Genomic DNA, 15561 nt, shown 5'->3' with positions numbered 1-15561 from the left:
TATGCCAGTACCATGCTGTTTTGATTACTGTAGCCTTGTAGTATAGTTTGATATCAGGTAGTGTGATACCTCCAACTTTGTTCTTCTTTCTCAAGATTGCATGGCTATTTGGGGTCTTTTGTGGTTCCATATAAATTTTAGGATTATTTGTTCTAGCTCTTTGAAAAATACCATTGGTGTTTTGATCAGGATTGCGTTGAATCTATAGATTGCTTTGGGTAGTATGGCCATTTTAATGATGTTGATTCTGCCTGCCCATGCTTCCATTTATTTGTATCTTCAATTTCTTTTATCTGTGACTTATGATTTTCTGAGAACAGGTCTTTTACCTCCTTGGTTAATTAGATTCCCAGGTATCTTATTGTTTTCAATGCAATTGTAAATGAGATTGTTTTCTTAATTTCTCTTTCCAAACGTTCATCATTGGTGTATAAAAATGCCACTTCTGAACATTAATTTTGTATCCTGTTACTTTACCGAATTCATTGATCAGTTCTAGCAATTTTTTGGTGGCATCTCTAGGTAACTCTTACCAAAAGGCATAATCCTTTTGAGTTCTGTTGCACCTGAAATAACTCCTGGGCTATGTGAATTTGCACTTTCTTTATTGTGCCTGTAGACAGTGGTAAATTGACTATTTGAGAGCAAATTTGAACTGATAATATATTGACAATCTTTTTTCCTGAGAGTCTCATACTTTGTTCTCTAGAACATTTTAACCAGAGACATCATTTTACAACCAACTCCAAGAAATTTACTGTTTGGTTAAAATATTTTTTAAATGTCTTTTTTCCAGTGGTCTCAAAATGCTTTAGAATTATGTTTTGTTTTGTTTTGTTTTTTTGGTTATGAAATGGATGGTCATTTTGCAGAAGGGAAAGCCGAAGCCTAGAAATGTAAATGGCTTTTTAAAAGATGTGTAAAATGGTTAGTAGAGTATTAACACAACCGAATCCATAGCCACAATTTATCCCAGATCTGTTGAGAATTTTGGTATTTATTGTATAAGTGAAGAATTTATTCAGTTTGGATGCTGATCTAGGAGTATCTTTTGAAGACCTACCTTTTCTCTCCCTAACTGTAACAAAATGCAGTGTCTCTGTTGTCATACTGTGAAAGCTGCAAGTGACCACACACATTACTAAGCTACTATAAAAAGCTCTCTTCTCAGTGGGTTATGTGAGTAGAAAGTAAAAACATGATAAAATTTTACATTTATTAGGTAACTTTTATTTGAAATTCCACACTGTTTCATGAAATAATGGCAAAAAGCAATACAAATTTATAGGTGGCAAAAGTACAGGGAGGAATTACATGTCTTTACTGTAAAGACAGATAAACCCAAGGCTATGAAGCCAGATGATGAAGTGTGCATTTATTGGGAGTCAGTTTGATCTTGTTGTTTTTCTGTGGGGGTTGGGGACGGGGTAGGAAACAGAACAAATGGCTGAAAAGAAATCGAAGAAGAAACTTGAGGAAGAAGAGGAAGATGGGGTAAATACAGAAAACTTTCAAGAATTCATCAGACGAGCAAGGTAGAAGACATTTTTGGTTAATAAAATCTATTCTATCTTCTGTACTACCCTATTGAATTCCCAATATTCCCTTATTTCTAACATATGGATGTGTGTAAAATCACTCTTAGAAAGAAAACAAGTATTTCATAGTCTTGGCTTCTTCATATCTTAGCTAATTATGTTGCTGTTGTCATGGTTCTAGTTATCAGAACACTGCTGCTGGGTATCTGGGCTGTATTTCTAGACAGCCTTCAAAGTGCACACCACTCAAAATGCTGAGAGAGCCCTTTGGAAAGTTGAAGTTAGAGACTTCCAGTGTTTACTGGATCTGAATTTATCCCTGACCTGTTGATGGAGATGACCAAATTTTGCTTGCGTTGAGTGGGTTGAGGAATTGGCAATTTCTCAGCACTGTGAGGGTTACACCTAATTTATATAAAATAGAGTAAGTCCTTCATGCTTGGGGTTAGTCTTTAGGGATTAAAAATCTCAGCATTCAGCTCTATGTTGATACAAATCAGCAGGCCATTGTGTCCATTTACAGTGTATTTCCAAAGGAAGAGGTAACAAAGGTATTTAATTTTAAATTATGTAAGACTTGTACCAGAAAGCCTTTTCCTTAACGGACTTGTACAAAACCACTAAAATAAAGGGTAAAGCATCTGTTTAACCCCATTAATTAGTCTTCAACCATCAAAGTCACAGTGAGGAGAAAAGTAGAAATATCAACTCTCTGTTGATTTGTGAAGTTAAATCAGGTGGTGGTTTATCAGTCACCAATATGGTATGATCTGTGTTTAATACCTTGAATCAACCTAACCATAGCCTCAGTATCATGTGCATAAACACACAGTAAACAAATAACATTATCTTCTATGAGTTCATTATTGTGCAGTGTTATTTTATTGACATTCTTGGGTCTTGAGTAATATAATTGATAAAGCAGGTATAGAAACAAAGCAAGAAAGTTTTTCATATTAACATTGTAAAAGTAGAAAAGAAAAAAAACTAGATTATTTTCAGAAAATGGCTCTACTTTTAAAATAGAAAGATTAATTTCTAGTTCTTCCTAGGAATCTTCAAAATCCCTAAAAAAAAAAAAAAAGTCTCTTAAAAAGTGATGTGTATTCCCCTACCAGGCCTAACTGGATACTAAAGATGAATTATATATAGTTTTAACTTGGATAGAGAGAGACCTGAAGGTAAAGCACATTGGAACATATTTACCACTGATTGTGGATTAAATGTTGATTGTTGTAAATAAGCGATAATATCAGTTTTTAAATTATATTTGGATGGTACATGGATCCCTTTGTCAGGGTTAGTAAATTCCAACACCTGCAGGAATCAGGCAGGAAAACATAAATTATGAAGTGGGCAGAGGATAAGCCAGAAGGTAGAAAGCAGCTTGTATTTTGACCAACCTTAACTTTTCCCTTTCAGTATTCTTTGAAGGGCCACATAAAACACTGATAGGCAGAGGCAGTTGCCCCTTTGTAGCCTCAGCTTTTGGTCTTCAGTAGTTAACCTGAGGTCCTTATCCAGTGTCACTTTGCTACTTTGGAGACATTGGGGTTCACTCCGAGATTCATAGACACCATTACCTAGGTTGTCATTACAGTGTATGCTGAAGATGAGGTATAGGTTCTTTGTAATGAAGGAGGAATATTCTGTTTATTTGAAGTCCACTTATTGGGAACATAGCCAGGCTCCAGGAAAAAAATGCAGAGCCATTGAGAGGCTGCTATAAATGTTACAAAATCCATGCATAAAACATGTACTAGAAGAATCCTGTGGGCCATCATCTGTTCCCTTACACTTTCCATTTTGTGGGTGTTCGTAACATGCACATAATTTTAATATTTGAAGTGACCTGGAAACTGTTTTAGCTTCCTGCATTGTATAGATGGTTAGAGAATTCTTCCATGGTTATGGTGGGTCTTCTTATTGCTGACATAGACAATTAAAATGACAAGTGGCTTCTCTACTGAATAATTATCTAGAAATGAGATGGGCAAACTGTAAAGGGCCAAATAATAAATATTTCAGACTTGTTGGGCTACATATAGTCTTTATAACATATTCTTTAAAAATATAAAAACCATTTTTAGTCCTACAAAAACAGGCTGCTGGTCACATTTGGCCTACGGTCTGTAGTTTGTTGACCCCTGACCTTGAACATGACTGTCCAATAGAACTTTCTATGTTGTAGCTACTGAATGCTTGAAATGTGGCTAATGTAACTGAGGAAAAGAATCTTAAAATTTATTTCATTTTAATTCCTTTAAATAGTCACATGTAACTAGTGGCTGCCATATTGGACAGTGCAGATCTGGAAAATTCACTGTGGAATGAATAAAGCCTTTCTGTGCTTTAAATTTTTAGATTGCTTTGCTTATATTGTATTTAACCGTCTATTAATAGGGAGTTTTCAGCTTGTGCTTTTTATTTCCCCCTTCTCCAGCTTACTCCATTTCCATAATAAAATGTGGTGGAAAGTTTTTCCAGAACAGCTTCCTGTTCTGACCATACTTTCTCTCCTCATTTCAGTGAGGCCGAACTAGAGGAGGTATTGACTTTTTATACTCAAAAAAACAAGTCTGCAAGTGTCTTCCTGGGGACTCACTCAAGAAGTTCTAAAAACAGCAACAGTTATTCTGATAGCGGGGCAAAGGGTGGTAAGTATGTTAGTTTATTAATGAAAAATAAGAACAAGTGAAAAAATGAGATATACAGAGGAGAGCCAAGAATAGTGTGCTGCCTAAGCACTCATAGACTCCAAGGTGGCGAAATTTTGTAGTGTGGGGGTGAGGAACGAAGAGGCATTACATTTTTGAAAGCAGAAGAGGGACATAGTCTGATTTTTTTTTTTTTTCATTTTTTATGAGAATTAACAACAGAGAGCTTTTCAAGACAGGCCAATAATATTTAACGTTTAGTGAGCACCCATATTACTGTCTGCTGGACATGATCTTATTTTTTTTACTTCCAAAAACCATATGGAGTAGATGCTATTGTAAAACTACATTACAGATGAGAAAACAGAAACTGAAAGAGACCGAGTAACATGCTCACAGGTGCCTTTCACAGCGCATTAGGAGAGGAATTTGAAGCTTTGTCTGCCTGATTCAAAGCTTGTGCTCTTACCCTGTGTTTTTCTGCCTCTCCTAATGATTTCTCACTTTGTTAAAGTTTTTGCTTCCTGTAGCTCATCACTATTGGCATTTAGGGTAGGAGAATTCTTTGTTGTATGGGACTATTCCATACCTGGCGGGATGTCTAATCTAATATCCTTAGTCTCATTCCCTAAATGACATTAGCCTCCTTCAGTCCCAGGGTTATTGTGATAACCCAGAATGTTACCATGCATTTCTAAAGTTCCCACTGCTGGGGAACGCCATGATTGAGGATTTTGGAACTGATGTGGACCGGATTATCTAGCTCATGTCATATGGTCAAAATATAACAACAATACTCTGTTATAAACAAAGCTCCGTGCTTTAAATGTAAGATTCATTTAAAATCTAGATGGAAATGTAAGACATGTAATCAATAAACTGATTTTGTCAGTGAGCAAAGCACTAGATTCAAAGATGGAGACTTTTTTTCCTGCTCTTAAGGCTACCATAGCCTAATGTGGAAATGGCCAGAAGAATTGGTCATTTAAAATATAAGTGAGTTTTCCCAAAGAAACAGTGTTAATGTTTTAAAAACTTTCTAGGTTCAGAGGCTAGTCCACAAAAGCCTGTTTAGCTCACTGTATAATTGAATTATTGTATTACTAGAAGTCCTTCTGAGTCCAGCCCTCTTCTTTGAGCTTTCTTTTAGAACCTAGGTTCTAAAGCTTGTTTATTCATCTGTTCATTCATTCATCTACACATTTTTACTCTCAGGTATTGTGATAGTTGCTAGGTATACAGTGACCTAGACTGTCATAGTCCTTGACTTTATAACATTTATTGTCTAGTGGATGAAGTTGAGTGAGTAAACAGAAAGAAGGTTAGTGGAAATGTTAGGGAAGAGAGACTAAGGAGTTCTTATAATGAGGTTAGGGTAGAGAAAGTATGCTAACCTAGGGCAGGGAGGGCCTAGATTGGCATTCAGAATATAACTTCTACCCTGGCAGTAATGGGGAAGCCCTAACAGCATGTACTGGCAGTACCTGTTTCTACAGATAGGTCCTTAGACATTCTGGGGTTTGTGTGTGAAAGACTATCTTCACACAAGAAGATCTATACCTGTCTACACCTATCAAGAATAATTAGAGGGGCAATAGGAAGTCCTTAACCAAGGAAACCATATATGACATTTGATAGTATCTGGACTCATTTCAAACATGAGCACACAAATGTGTGACAGTTATAGTAGAGGAGAAATTTATTTTACTAGAGTGATTTTTTTTCTTGTTGGATATACTAATCAACCTATCTCAAGTAAATTTACTCAACTTACGCAAGTAAAACCAAGGAGTTTAAGATACAGAGCTACTGTAGTATCTAGGTGTCATGCCAACAAATATTGGGGATGTTCTTTCTGTCTTTGGGTAGTTGCCCTGTTCCATACATGTTATGACTTCTTTGCTTCAGTAGGTACCACCAATCAGCTTGGTCCCTTGTTCTCCTAGTCTGAGTTCTTGGCAGAGGCACCTGACTATCCTTACTTATTTTCTTTTCCAGTCTTGTTGGCAGTCCACAGATGGCTGTTCTGGCTTTAAGTGTCTTTCCCTGGTTCAGTTAGTTGGAGCTGGGGTTGGGGGTAGTTGGGAATTATTTGGTTGGTTGCCCACTCAACAGGGCAGTGGGCGTGGCCATCCTTAGAAAAGTGTGGTGAGATGGGCAAAGGTTCCTAGAATTGATTACTAGGTGTGTTATATTTTGGAAACAAAATTATGTGCAGAGTGATGCCCTAGCATTTGATAAATAGGAGAGCCTAAGGTCAGTATTCATTTTTAATTGCAGATCACCCTGAGACGATGGAAGAAGTGAAGATAAAGCAGCCCAAACAGCAACAGGCAACAGAAATTCACTCTGATAAATTATCTCGTGAGTGATTTCAACCTACATCTATTTGCTGTTCTCTGATAAATCCCTAAAAGAAAAGAAAAGTCATCAGATATTAAATGATTCTAGAGCATGAGACATTACCCCAAAGATGTTCCTTTTCTTTGTTCTTTCTTTTCCCTTAGAATTTCCTGTTTTCTACTGATAGCACCTGTTTTCCTTCCATGGAATTTCTCACTTTAATGTTTAGAAATTCTGAGCACTTTTCTAGAAGGGTGAAAAGCAGAGGGAAAGGAGTTAGCTGTCACTACAAGGAACTTTGTCCTAATGCCCTAATAATTTTTAACTTTTGCTCTGTTTGAGGGAGGTACTCCCAACTCCAGCTTTTCAAAAGGACTAAAAACTATTTCTGTTGCCAGGTTGTCTCCATAGGCAAAATTCATTAAGTTCATGATGACTACTCATTAAAGTTTGTATTTCTCATGATTTCTGTTTCATGATAAGATTATTTTGATGTTTAAAAATGTTTATTTCATGTTTTATAGAGGTTATATGTTAGTTTTTCTTAAAATGATCTGTTTTTTTTTGTTTTGTTTTGTTTTGTTTGTTTTTGTTTTAATAGGACTTACCACTTCAGCAGAAAAAGAGGCTAAATTAGTCTATACCAATTCTTCCTCTGCTTCTTTTTCTGGTCCTGCTGCTACTCTTCTGCAGAAAATTCCAAACACCCATTTGTCATCTATTATTACAACCTCTGACCTCTCACCAGGGCCTGGCCACCATTCTTCTTTATCTCAGATTCCTCCAGCCATCCCCAGCCTGCCTCACCAGCCAACAGTTTTACTGAGCACTGTCCCCGACAGTGCTCCTCCCTCCTTACATCCTGGGACACAGAACGTACCAAGCCCCGCTGGCCTGCCACGCTGTCGATCAGGCAGTTACACCATTGGCCCCTTTTCCTCTTTCCAAAGTGCTGCACACATCTATAGCCAGAAACTGTCTCGTCCCTCTTCAGCAAAGGCAGGTGAGTGAGAAAATGAAAGGCAGCCTGCAATGTCAGCTCCTCGCCAGCTCCCTCCACCCCCCAAAAAAGAATGTCATCTCTTTCCTTTGCCTTTTCTTTTGAAAGGTAAAGGGACACATACTGCATTGTTCTGATGTGACTAAGGAAGAGTCTAGAATTTGGTCCAGTAGCATTCATTCATTGATACAAAATAAAACAGGATTTCTTTTAGGTGCTGGGGGTAAAGAAATGAGTAAGACAAGGTTTCTATTTACTAGGAGCCTACAGTCTAGTTGAAATTTCCCATCAGAAATAATCATATGCATATGAATGTGCTATATACATTCTTTCTGAATCAAACAGTTATTTCTAACATCAGACAAATTAGTATTATTTTATTTTTCAATGTATTTAAAATCGAGTATGACCTGAATAAATAACCAAAGAATTCTTGAAATGGGGTATCAAATTTTAAATTCAGTAGACCCATGTTATCAGTCAAGTTTTTTCCCCACTTTTGAATAATAGCTTTATTGACATATAATTAATTCATCTACCATAAAATTCACCCCTTTAACATGTACTATTCAGTGGTTTTTAGTATATTCAGAGTTGTGCAACACCACTCTCATATTTTAGAGCATTTTCATTATCCTGAAAAAAACCCCATATCTATTAGCAGTCACTGTTCAGTTTCTCCTCCCACCAACCCTTGGCAACCACTCATCTACTTTCTGTCTATATAGATTTGCCTATTCTGGACATTTCACATAAGTAGAATCATACAATTGGTGGTCTTTTGAAAATGACTTCTTTCACTTACCGAAATGTTTTTGTGGTTTATCCATGTCGTAGCATGTGTCAGTACTTGATACTTTTTTATGGCTGAGTAGTATTTCATTGGATGGCTGTACCACATTTTGTTAATTCATTTATCAGTTGAGGGACATTGGGTCATTTTCATTTTTTGGCTATCATGAATAATACTGCTGTGAACATTCACGTACAAGCTTTTATGTGGACCTATGTTTTCATTTCTCTTGGGTAGAATTGCTAGGCCATATGGTAACTTTATAGTTCCTCTTTTTTTTGGAGGAACTTCCAAACTGTTTTTTTGGAGGAACTTCCAAACTATATTGCAAAGTGTCTATGCCATTTTACCAATAGCAGTGTATGAAGGTTTTAATTTTTCCATATCCTTGTCAACATTTATTATTGTCTCTCTTTTTATTTTATACATCCTGGTGGGTTTGTGGTTATCATTTGCATTTCCCTAATGACTAATGATGTTGAGCATCTTTACGTGTGCTTATTGGTCATCTGTATACCTTCTTTGGATAAATGTTTATTTAAATCCTTTGCCCATTTTTAAATTGGGATATTTGTCTTTTTATTTTTTAATTATAAGTGTTCTTTATATATTCTGGATACAAGTCCCTTGTCAGATACATAATTTAGAAATATTATCTCCCATTATGTTGGTTGTCTTTTCATTTTCTTGAAGCACGAAAGTTTTAAATTTTGATGAAGTCAAATTTACCTGTTTTTTTCCTCGTGTTTTTGGCATCATATCTGAAAAAATACCGCCTATCCCAAGGTCACAAAGGTTTGCATGTATTTTTCCTCTTAAGAGTTTTATAGTTTAGGCTGTTACATGTGGGTCTTTTATTCATTTTGAGTTAATCTTTGTATGGTGTAGTGTTAGGGTCTTATTTATTTATTTATTTTGCTGTGGCTATTCAGTTGTCCCAGCACCATTTGTTGAAAGAGTATTATTTCCCTGTTGAATTGTCTTGGCACTCTTGTCAGAAGTCATTAAATCATAAATGTAAGGGTTTATTTCTAGATTCCCAATTTCATTCCACTGATCTATGGGTCTGTCCTTATGTCAGTACCACACTGTCTTGATTACTGTAGCATTGTGTAGTAAGTTTTGAAATCACCAAGGGTGATTCTTTCAGTTTTGTTCATTTTTTTCAGATTGTTTAGGCGATTTTGGATCCCTTGAATTTTCATATGAATTTTAGGATCAGCTTGTCAATTTTTGCAAAAACAGGCAGATGGGATTTGATAGGGATTATGTTTAGTCTGTAGATTATTTGGGGAGTATCCTAACATCAGTCAAGTGTTTAAATACTTTAGTAATATCCATTGTTAAGGTGAGTTACAGCTAAGTTATGTTTTATAAATAGCCAATTTGTTTCTTAATCAGTATCTGACTTCAAATGGAATGGATATTATAATATGCAGCTTGAATCATATATGTTAAGAGGTACACTTTAATAAGTCATAAATATAAATATGTGCATATATCTGTGTCTCTATTAATTCCAGGTGGTTATTCTTATGATATAATCTTCTAAAATCAGTAGTAATGATAATAATAAAGTTCCAATTTGAAATTTTTCTCCAGTGTGAGAGAAATTCAGTAATGTCAATGTCTCCAGTACCCTGTATTAATCATCAAAACTTTTTCTTTTTTTTTTTACCTTTTTTTTTATACTTTTCCCAGAGAGGGATAGAGAACAGAAGAAGGTAGTTAGTTCAAAATATTATTTCTAATTTCAGTTGTGATTTCTTCTTTTATCCTTAGATAAGTATATTGTTGTTTTCAGATCGTTCGATTTCTCTGCTTTTTCTAATTGGCTTTAGTTTATTTCAGCTGTGATCAGAGAACATATTCTGAATGTCTTAAACATACATTATTGTAGACTATGTGTAGTCAACAAAGATATAGTAGACAAAAATGATAGCTTATAGGTGATGGGAGTCAAATTTTTTCTGTGGTGATTGAGTAGTTTGGGAATAAGATAAAACTATTGTTTAACTTTAGACTTTTTATTATTTTTAATTATGGTTGATATACAATATTTTATTAGTTTTGGGCATACAACATAGTGATTCAGAATTTATATACCTTACAAAGTGATCACCACAGTTAGCCTAGTAACCAACTTTAGACTTGTTAAATATCAAATATCAAAGGTAACTAAAACAATAAAAATATGGTAATTCTAAACCTATGAGAAAAGGAAAAATGGATTGAGGGGAAAAAGAATACTCACAAATGTAAGGGCATACAAACAAGAAGCATAGAAAGTGCCAGAAAAAATGGAAACTTAAAAGATGGTAAATCAAGTCCCAAGATATCAAGAATCAAATAAATATTAATGAGTTAAATTTGTTAGAAGAATATCAGAAATTTTAAAAAAATACAGCTGCATGTTGTTTACCAGAGAGACACACCCAAAGATAAGGACACAGAATGGCTTAAAGTAAAAGGATAAAGAAATACCAACCAAAATAATGGTGGTGTAACTATGTTGATATATACTAAAATAGACTTTAAGATATTAAATTTTCTTACAGATACGAAGTAATTACATAAAACGAGATTCAGTTCAGCAGAAAGATAAAGCAGTTCTAAATCCATCTAATAAAATGACCTCCAAATGTATAAAATAAAAATAGATACAACTACATGAGAAATCTACAAATCCACTGTCCTAGTGGAAGATTTTCACATACTTATATCAATTATTAATAGACTGAATAGATTTAAAACATTTTTAAAATTTTTTAATTACAGTTGACATACAGTATTTCAGGTGTGCAACATAATGATTAGACATTTATATAACTTATGAAGTGATCGCCCTGATAAATCTAGTACCTCTCTGATACCATACATAGTTATTACATTAGTATTTACTATATTCTCTATGCTATACTTTATATTCCCATGACTTTTTATAACTGGCAATTCAAATAGATTTTTTAATTCACCAAAGATAAAGGAGAATTTGAACAATATGATAAGCTTTATTTATTGATCACATATAGGACCGTATACCCAATATTTAGAGAAAACACCTTCTCAAGCACACATGATATATTTATAAAAATCAATCATGTTTTACACCATAAAATAAGACAAATTTCAAAGAATCGATATCATACAGCCCTATTCTCTGTCCACACAGCAGTTAAATTGAATGTCAGTAACAAAAAGTCAAAAAAGAAATCATAATGGAAATAAATTTGAAAGTATTAGAACTCACTGGTATTGAAAACAATGGTATATACAATGTATGGAGAGCAATGAAAATCAGTATTTGGAGGGAAATTTACTGCTTTAAATATTTATATTTGAAAAGAAGAAAGGCTGAAAATTAATGTGCTAAAGATCTGATTTCAGACATTATAAAATAAGTTATCATAAATCTAAATGAAGGAGAAATAGTAAAGATAAGAGCAAAATATCACAATTCAAAAATAAGAGTATAGTAGAGTATATTAAAGCCAAAGTTTTTTGAAAAGTCTAATAAGGTAGACAAACCTCTCGTGAGACCGATCAAGAAAAAAGAGAAGACTGGATAAATAATATAAGCAATGGAAAAGTAAACAGAAAATACAAATATAGCATGGGTGACAAATAATAGAATACTACTAACCACTTTACTCCAATAAAATTGAAAATGTACACAAAATGGATGAATGCCTACAAAAGTATAACTTAAGTAAAATTGACTCAGGAAGATGAAGAAACCCTGAATAGTCCTATAAGTTTTAAGTTAACCGGTACACTAGCTAAAAATGTCACAAAGAAAACATGAGGCTCAGATAGTTTAATAGGTAAGTTCTAACAGTCTTTCAATGGGCAGATAATTCCAAACTTAAACTCTTCTAGAGAATGGAAAAAGAAACATTAATCCTTAACTCATTCTGTGTTGGTAGTGTAATCTTCGTAACAAAGCCAGTTAAAGACAGTGTTAGAGCAGGAAATTACAGACCAGCTTCATTCATGGACATAAATGCAAAAATTGTAATCACTATCAACATGTGAAAGAGCTAAGACACCATGAGTAAGTTTACCCAAGGAATACAGGAGGTGTTTGATGTAAGAAAATTTATAAATGTCATCTGCCACATTAACAGATTAAAGGACAAAAACTGTATTCATTATCTTAGTAGATGCAGAGGAAGAATTTGATAAAATTCTGTACTCACTGATGATAATAACTCTCAGCATACTAGGAAGAAAAGGAAATCCTCTTAACTTGAAAAAGGGTATCTGCCAAAATCCTACAAAGTATCAGTATAAACAGGAAAATGTTAAAAGCCTTCTTTTTAACATTAAGAGCAAGAAATGGATGCCCACTGACGTTGCTTTTATTCAGTGTTTTACTGTAAGTCAGAGCCAGCAAAAGGCAAGAAAAAGAAAAGAATAAGGATATAAAAGGAGGAAATAAATTTGTTTATTTGCAGATAATATGTTATCTACATAGAAAACTGAAAATAATCTACAAATGCATTTTAGAAATTATGTCAGCAGTATAGATAGCTATAAGATCAATATTAAAAATCCATAGCTTTTTAAATATATTAGCAACAAAGAATTAGAAAGCAGCTTTTTTTGTATTGTGGTAAAATATGCATAATATATAATTTACCATTTTAACTATTTTAAAGTGTACATACAGTTCAATGGCATTAAGTACATTCACATTGTTGTACAATCATTGCCAAGGAAACTTAAAAAACATCATTTACAATAGTATAAAAACTGAAAACTATCTAAGGGTAAATTCAGGAAAGACTTTTATAATAAAATTTTGTAAGACTGTTAAGAGACATTAGAAAAAACCTATACAAATGAATAAATAGACTACATGCATGGATAGGAAGACTCAGTATCATAAATGTTTCAGTCTCATCACATTGATCTCTGTGACTGTACTTGTCAGTAGTCTATGGCATCCACTGTCAGTACAGTTCCAACCAAAATCTCAGCAGTTTTCACGTTGTACTTGACAAGCCTATTCTAAAATGACAATGGAATGGCAAAAGGCCAAAAAAAGTGAGAACTTCTTGAAGAAGAAAAATAATCTGGAGGAGCACTTTGGTATTATCACATAAATTGAAAACTTAGCATACCCTATGTCCTAACAGCCCCACTCCTAGGCATATACATGAGAGAAGCTCTTCCACATGTGCACCAGGAGATATATGCGGGAGTATTCACAGCTGCACTACTTATAATAGTAATAAGCTTGAATTAAACAAAATAACCATTGATGGAGGAATAGAAAAATAAGTTGCAGTGTATTTGCAAAATGGAATACAAAGCAGCATATAAAACTAATGAATTTCGACTATATTTAGAAAGGATGAATCTTGGAAGTACAGTAGTGAGTAACAAAATCAAGTTCCAGGAAACTACAACAGTAAAATGCCATTTTTATAGAGCTCAAAAACAAGCAAAATTAACTAGTATTTTGTTTATGCATACACACAAACACATAAATACATAAAACTATATTTTTAAAAAGGAAGGAAGTGAATGATCGGGGAGATAAGGAATAGGGAGAAACACATAGATCGATGCACATTAATTGGTAATGTACTCGACACGTATTGAATTGGGTAATACGTTCACAGGTGTTCATTATAACATGCTTTATAACTTTGCATTTGTTATAAAATTTTGTAAGTATTACATAATAAACATGAAAAAGTTATAGTTTTTAAGTATTGTCACAAAATTGTATATACAGTATGATCACAGTTATATAAGCATTAATAAGACAGAAAGGAAACATAGTGTTTCTGTATCCATCTGGGTTTTTTTATTTTTTTCAAAAAGACGTGCGACTATCATAGAAAAAATATGAACCTCGATTTTATATTAAAGAATTTCCTTTTGCTAGAATTTCAGTGCAGAAAAATAATGGAACTCTATGGTATTAGAGGTTTGTTAGATTATGGATGATTTGACAGTGGATACCATAGAATACTGACAAGTACAGTCACTTAATAAGGAAACAAGAATTATAATGAGTTTCAAGGCTACATTTTTTGTTCATGATTAGTAGATTTTAGGATTGATTATCATCCATTACAAAGGATGAAAATTCTTCTTTATGAAGCTTTCATCGTAAGCAAAACCACATTAATAAATGCATGTAGCAGTTTGGCAGTAGGAAGAGTTTTTAAGGTATAGTAGGGATTTATTTTTCTATAGCATTAAGTGATAGTTTATTGCTCCTTATGTCGTCAGAGATCTCTAGAATTTGGTAAAGTATCCATTGGTTAAGATTTCTCTATCATCATCCTGAGTTTTTCAGGGCTATTTTCCTAAGTGAGAGAAAACTTTTTTCTTTTTTTAGCGGGTTCATGCCATCCAAACAAGCAGCATTCAGGAGTAGCCAAAACACAGAAGGAGGGAGAAGATGGTTCATCGTACGGCAGACGATACAACCAAAGTATGGTTACAGCCGAACTTCAGCGGCTAGCTGAGAAGCAGGCAGCAAGGCAGTATTCTCCATCCACTCACATCAGTCTCCTCTCCCAGCAGGTATGGACAGTTTGGGGTGCCAGTGGGCTCTTTGGACCTGAGACAGGATTAAGGACAGGGTACTCTGCCCTTCCCTGCCTTTACTAATTGCCATTGACTGATGCCTATTGAATGAGTATTTGCTGGTTTCAAAGCTGAAGAATGAAAGTGTTCCTCTTCAGCTTAAATTAGAAAATGAGTTTCTTTTATAGGTATGGCAAAGTTAAGTCTGCTACTGACTCTGATGTACTTATTTCATGGATAAACAGACTTGAATGTTGAGCTGTGAATATACTTTTAAAGGATCTTTTAAAATAACTTTTTTCTTTGATAAAATTTTCCAGTGAGTTCCAGTCTTATAAATCTTTTTACCAGAATGCCATAACATTATCTCTTTCTCCCTCTCTCTCTCTCTCTCTTTTTTTTTTTTTTTTTAACTGTAGTGCCTTTCATCACAGTCTCAGAATGTTTTAGGGGTACTGATTAACGAAGTATGTTAGTACACCCTTCTCCGACACATATCATTCTCCCTGTTTTACAGATGGGGGAAGCCGAAGCAGAAAGAAATGATATAATCAAGGTCATCCAGCAGGCTGGATGGACGGAAACAGATACCAGGATTTGGGCTTTAAGTTAGATAGATAATAACAAGCTTACCACACAGTGGAGTTAAATGAAACTTTCAAGAACTTTGGGATTCTTTTT

The 15561-nt window shown here is 34.3% G+C and overlaps 1 protein-coding gene across 1 annotated transcript in view; it reads left to right on the top strand.

Moving 5' to 3' along the window:
- Positions 1 to 15561, top strand: part of TTLL5 (tubulin tyrosine ligase like 5) — a 226136-nt gene that overhangs the window by 86156 nt on the left and 124419 nt on the right. Inside the window, exons 24-28 of the mRNA XM_023537039.1 lie at positions 1432 to 1535; positions 4068 to 4195; positions 6476 to 6559; positions 7140 to 7541; positions 14690 to 14877. Of these exons, the coding sequence (XP_023392807.1) occupies positions 1432 to 1535; positions 4068 to 4195; positions 6476 to 6559; positions 7140 to 7541; positions 14690 to 14877 (906 nt within the window). The remainder of the gene's footprint in view (positions 1 to 1431; positions 1536 to 4067; positions 4196 to 6475; positions 6560 to 7139; positions 7542 to 14689; positions 14878 to 15561) is intronic.

This window comes from Pteropus vampyrus, unplaced genomic scaffold (genome assembly GCF_000151845.1).
Source record: "Pteropus vampyrus isolate Shadow unplaced genomic scaffold, Pvam_2.0 Scaffold177, whole genome shotgun sequence".
Taxonomy (NCBI): Eukaryota; Metazoa; Chordata; class Mammalia; order Chiroptera; family Pteropodidae; genus Pteropus; species Pteropus vampyrus.
This window is presented reverse-complemented; position numbering and strand designations above follow the sequence as displayed.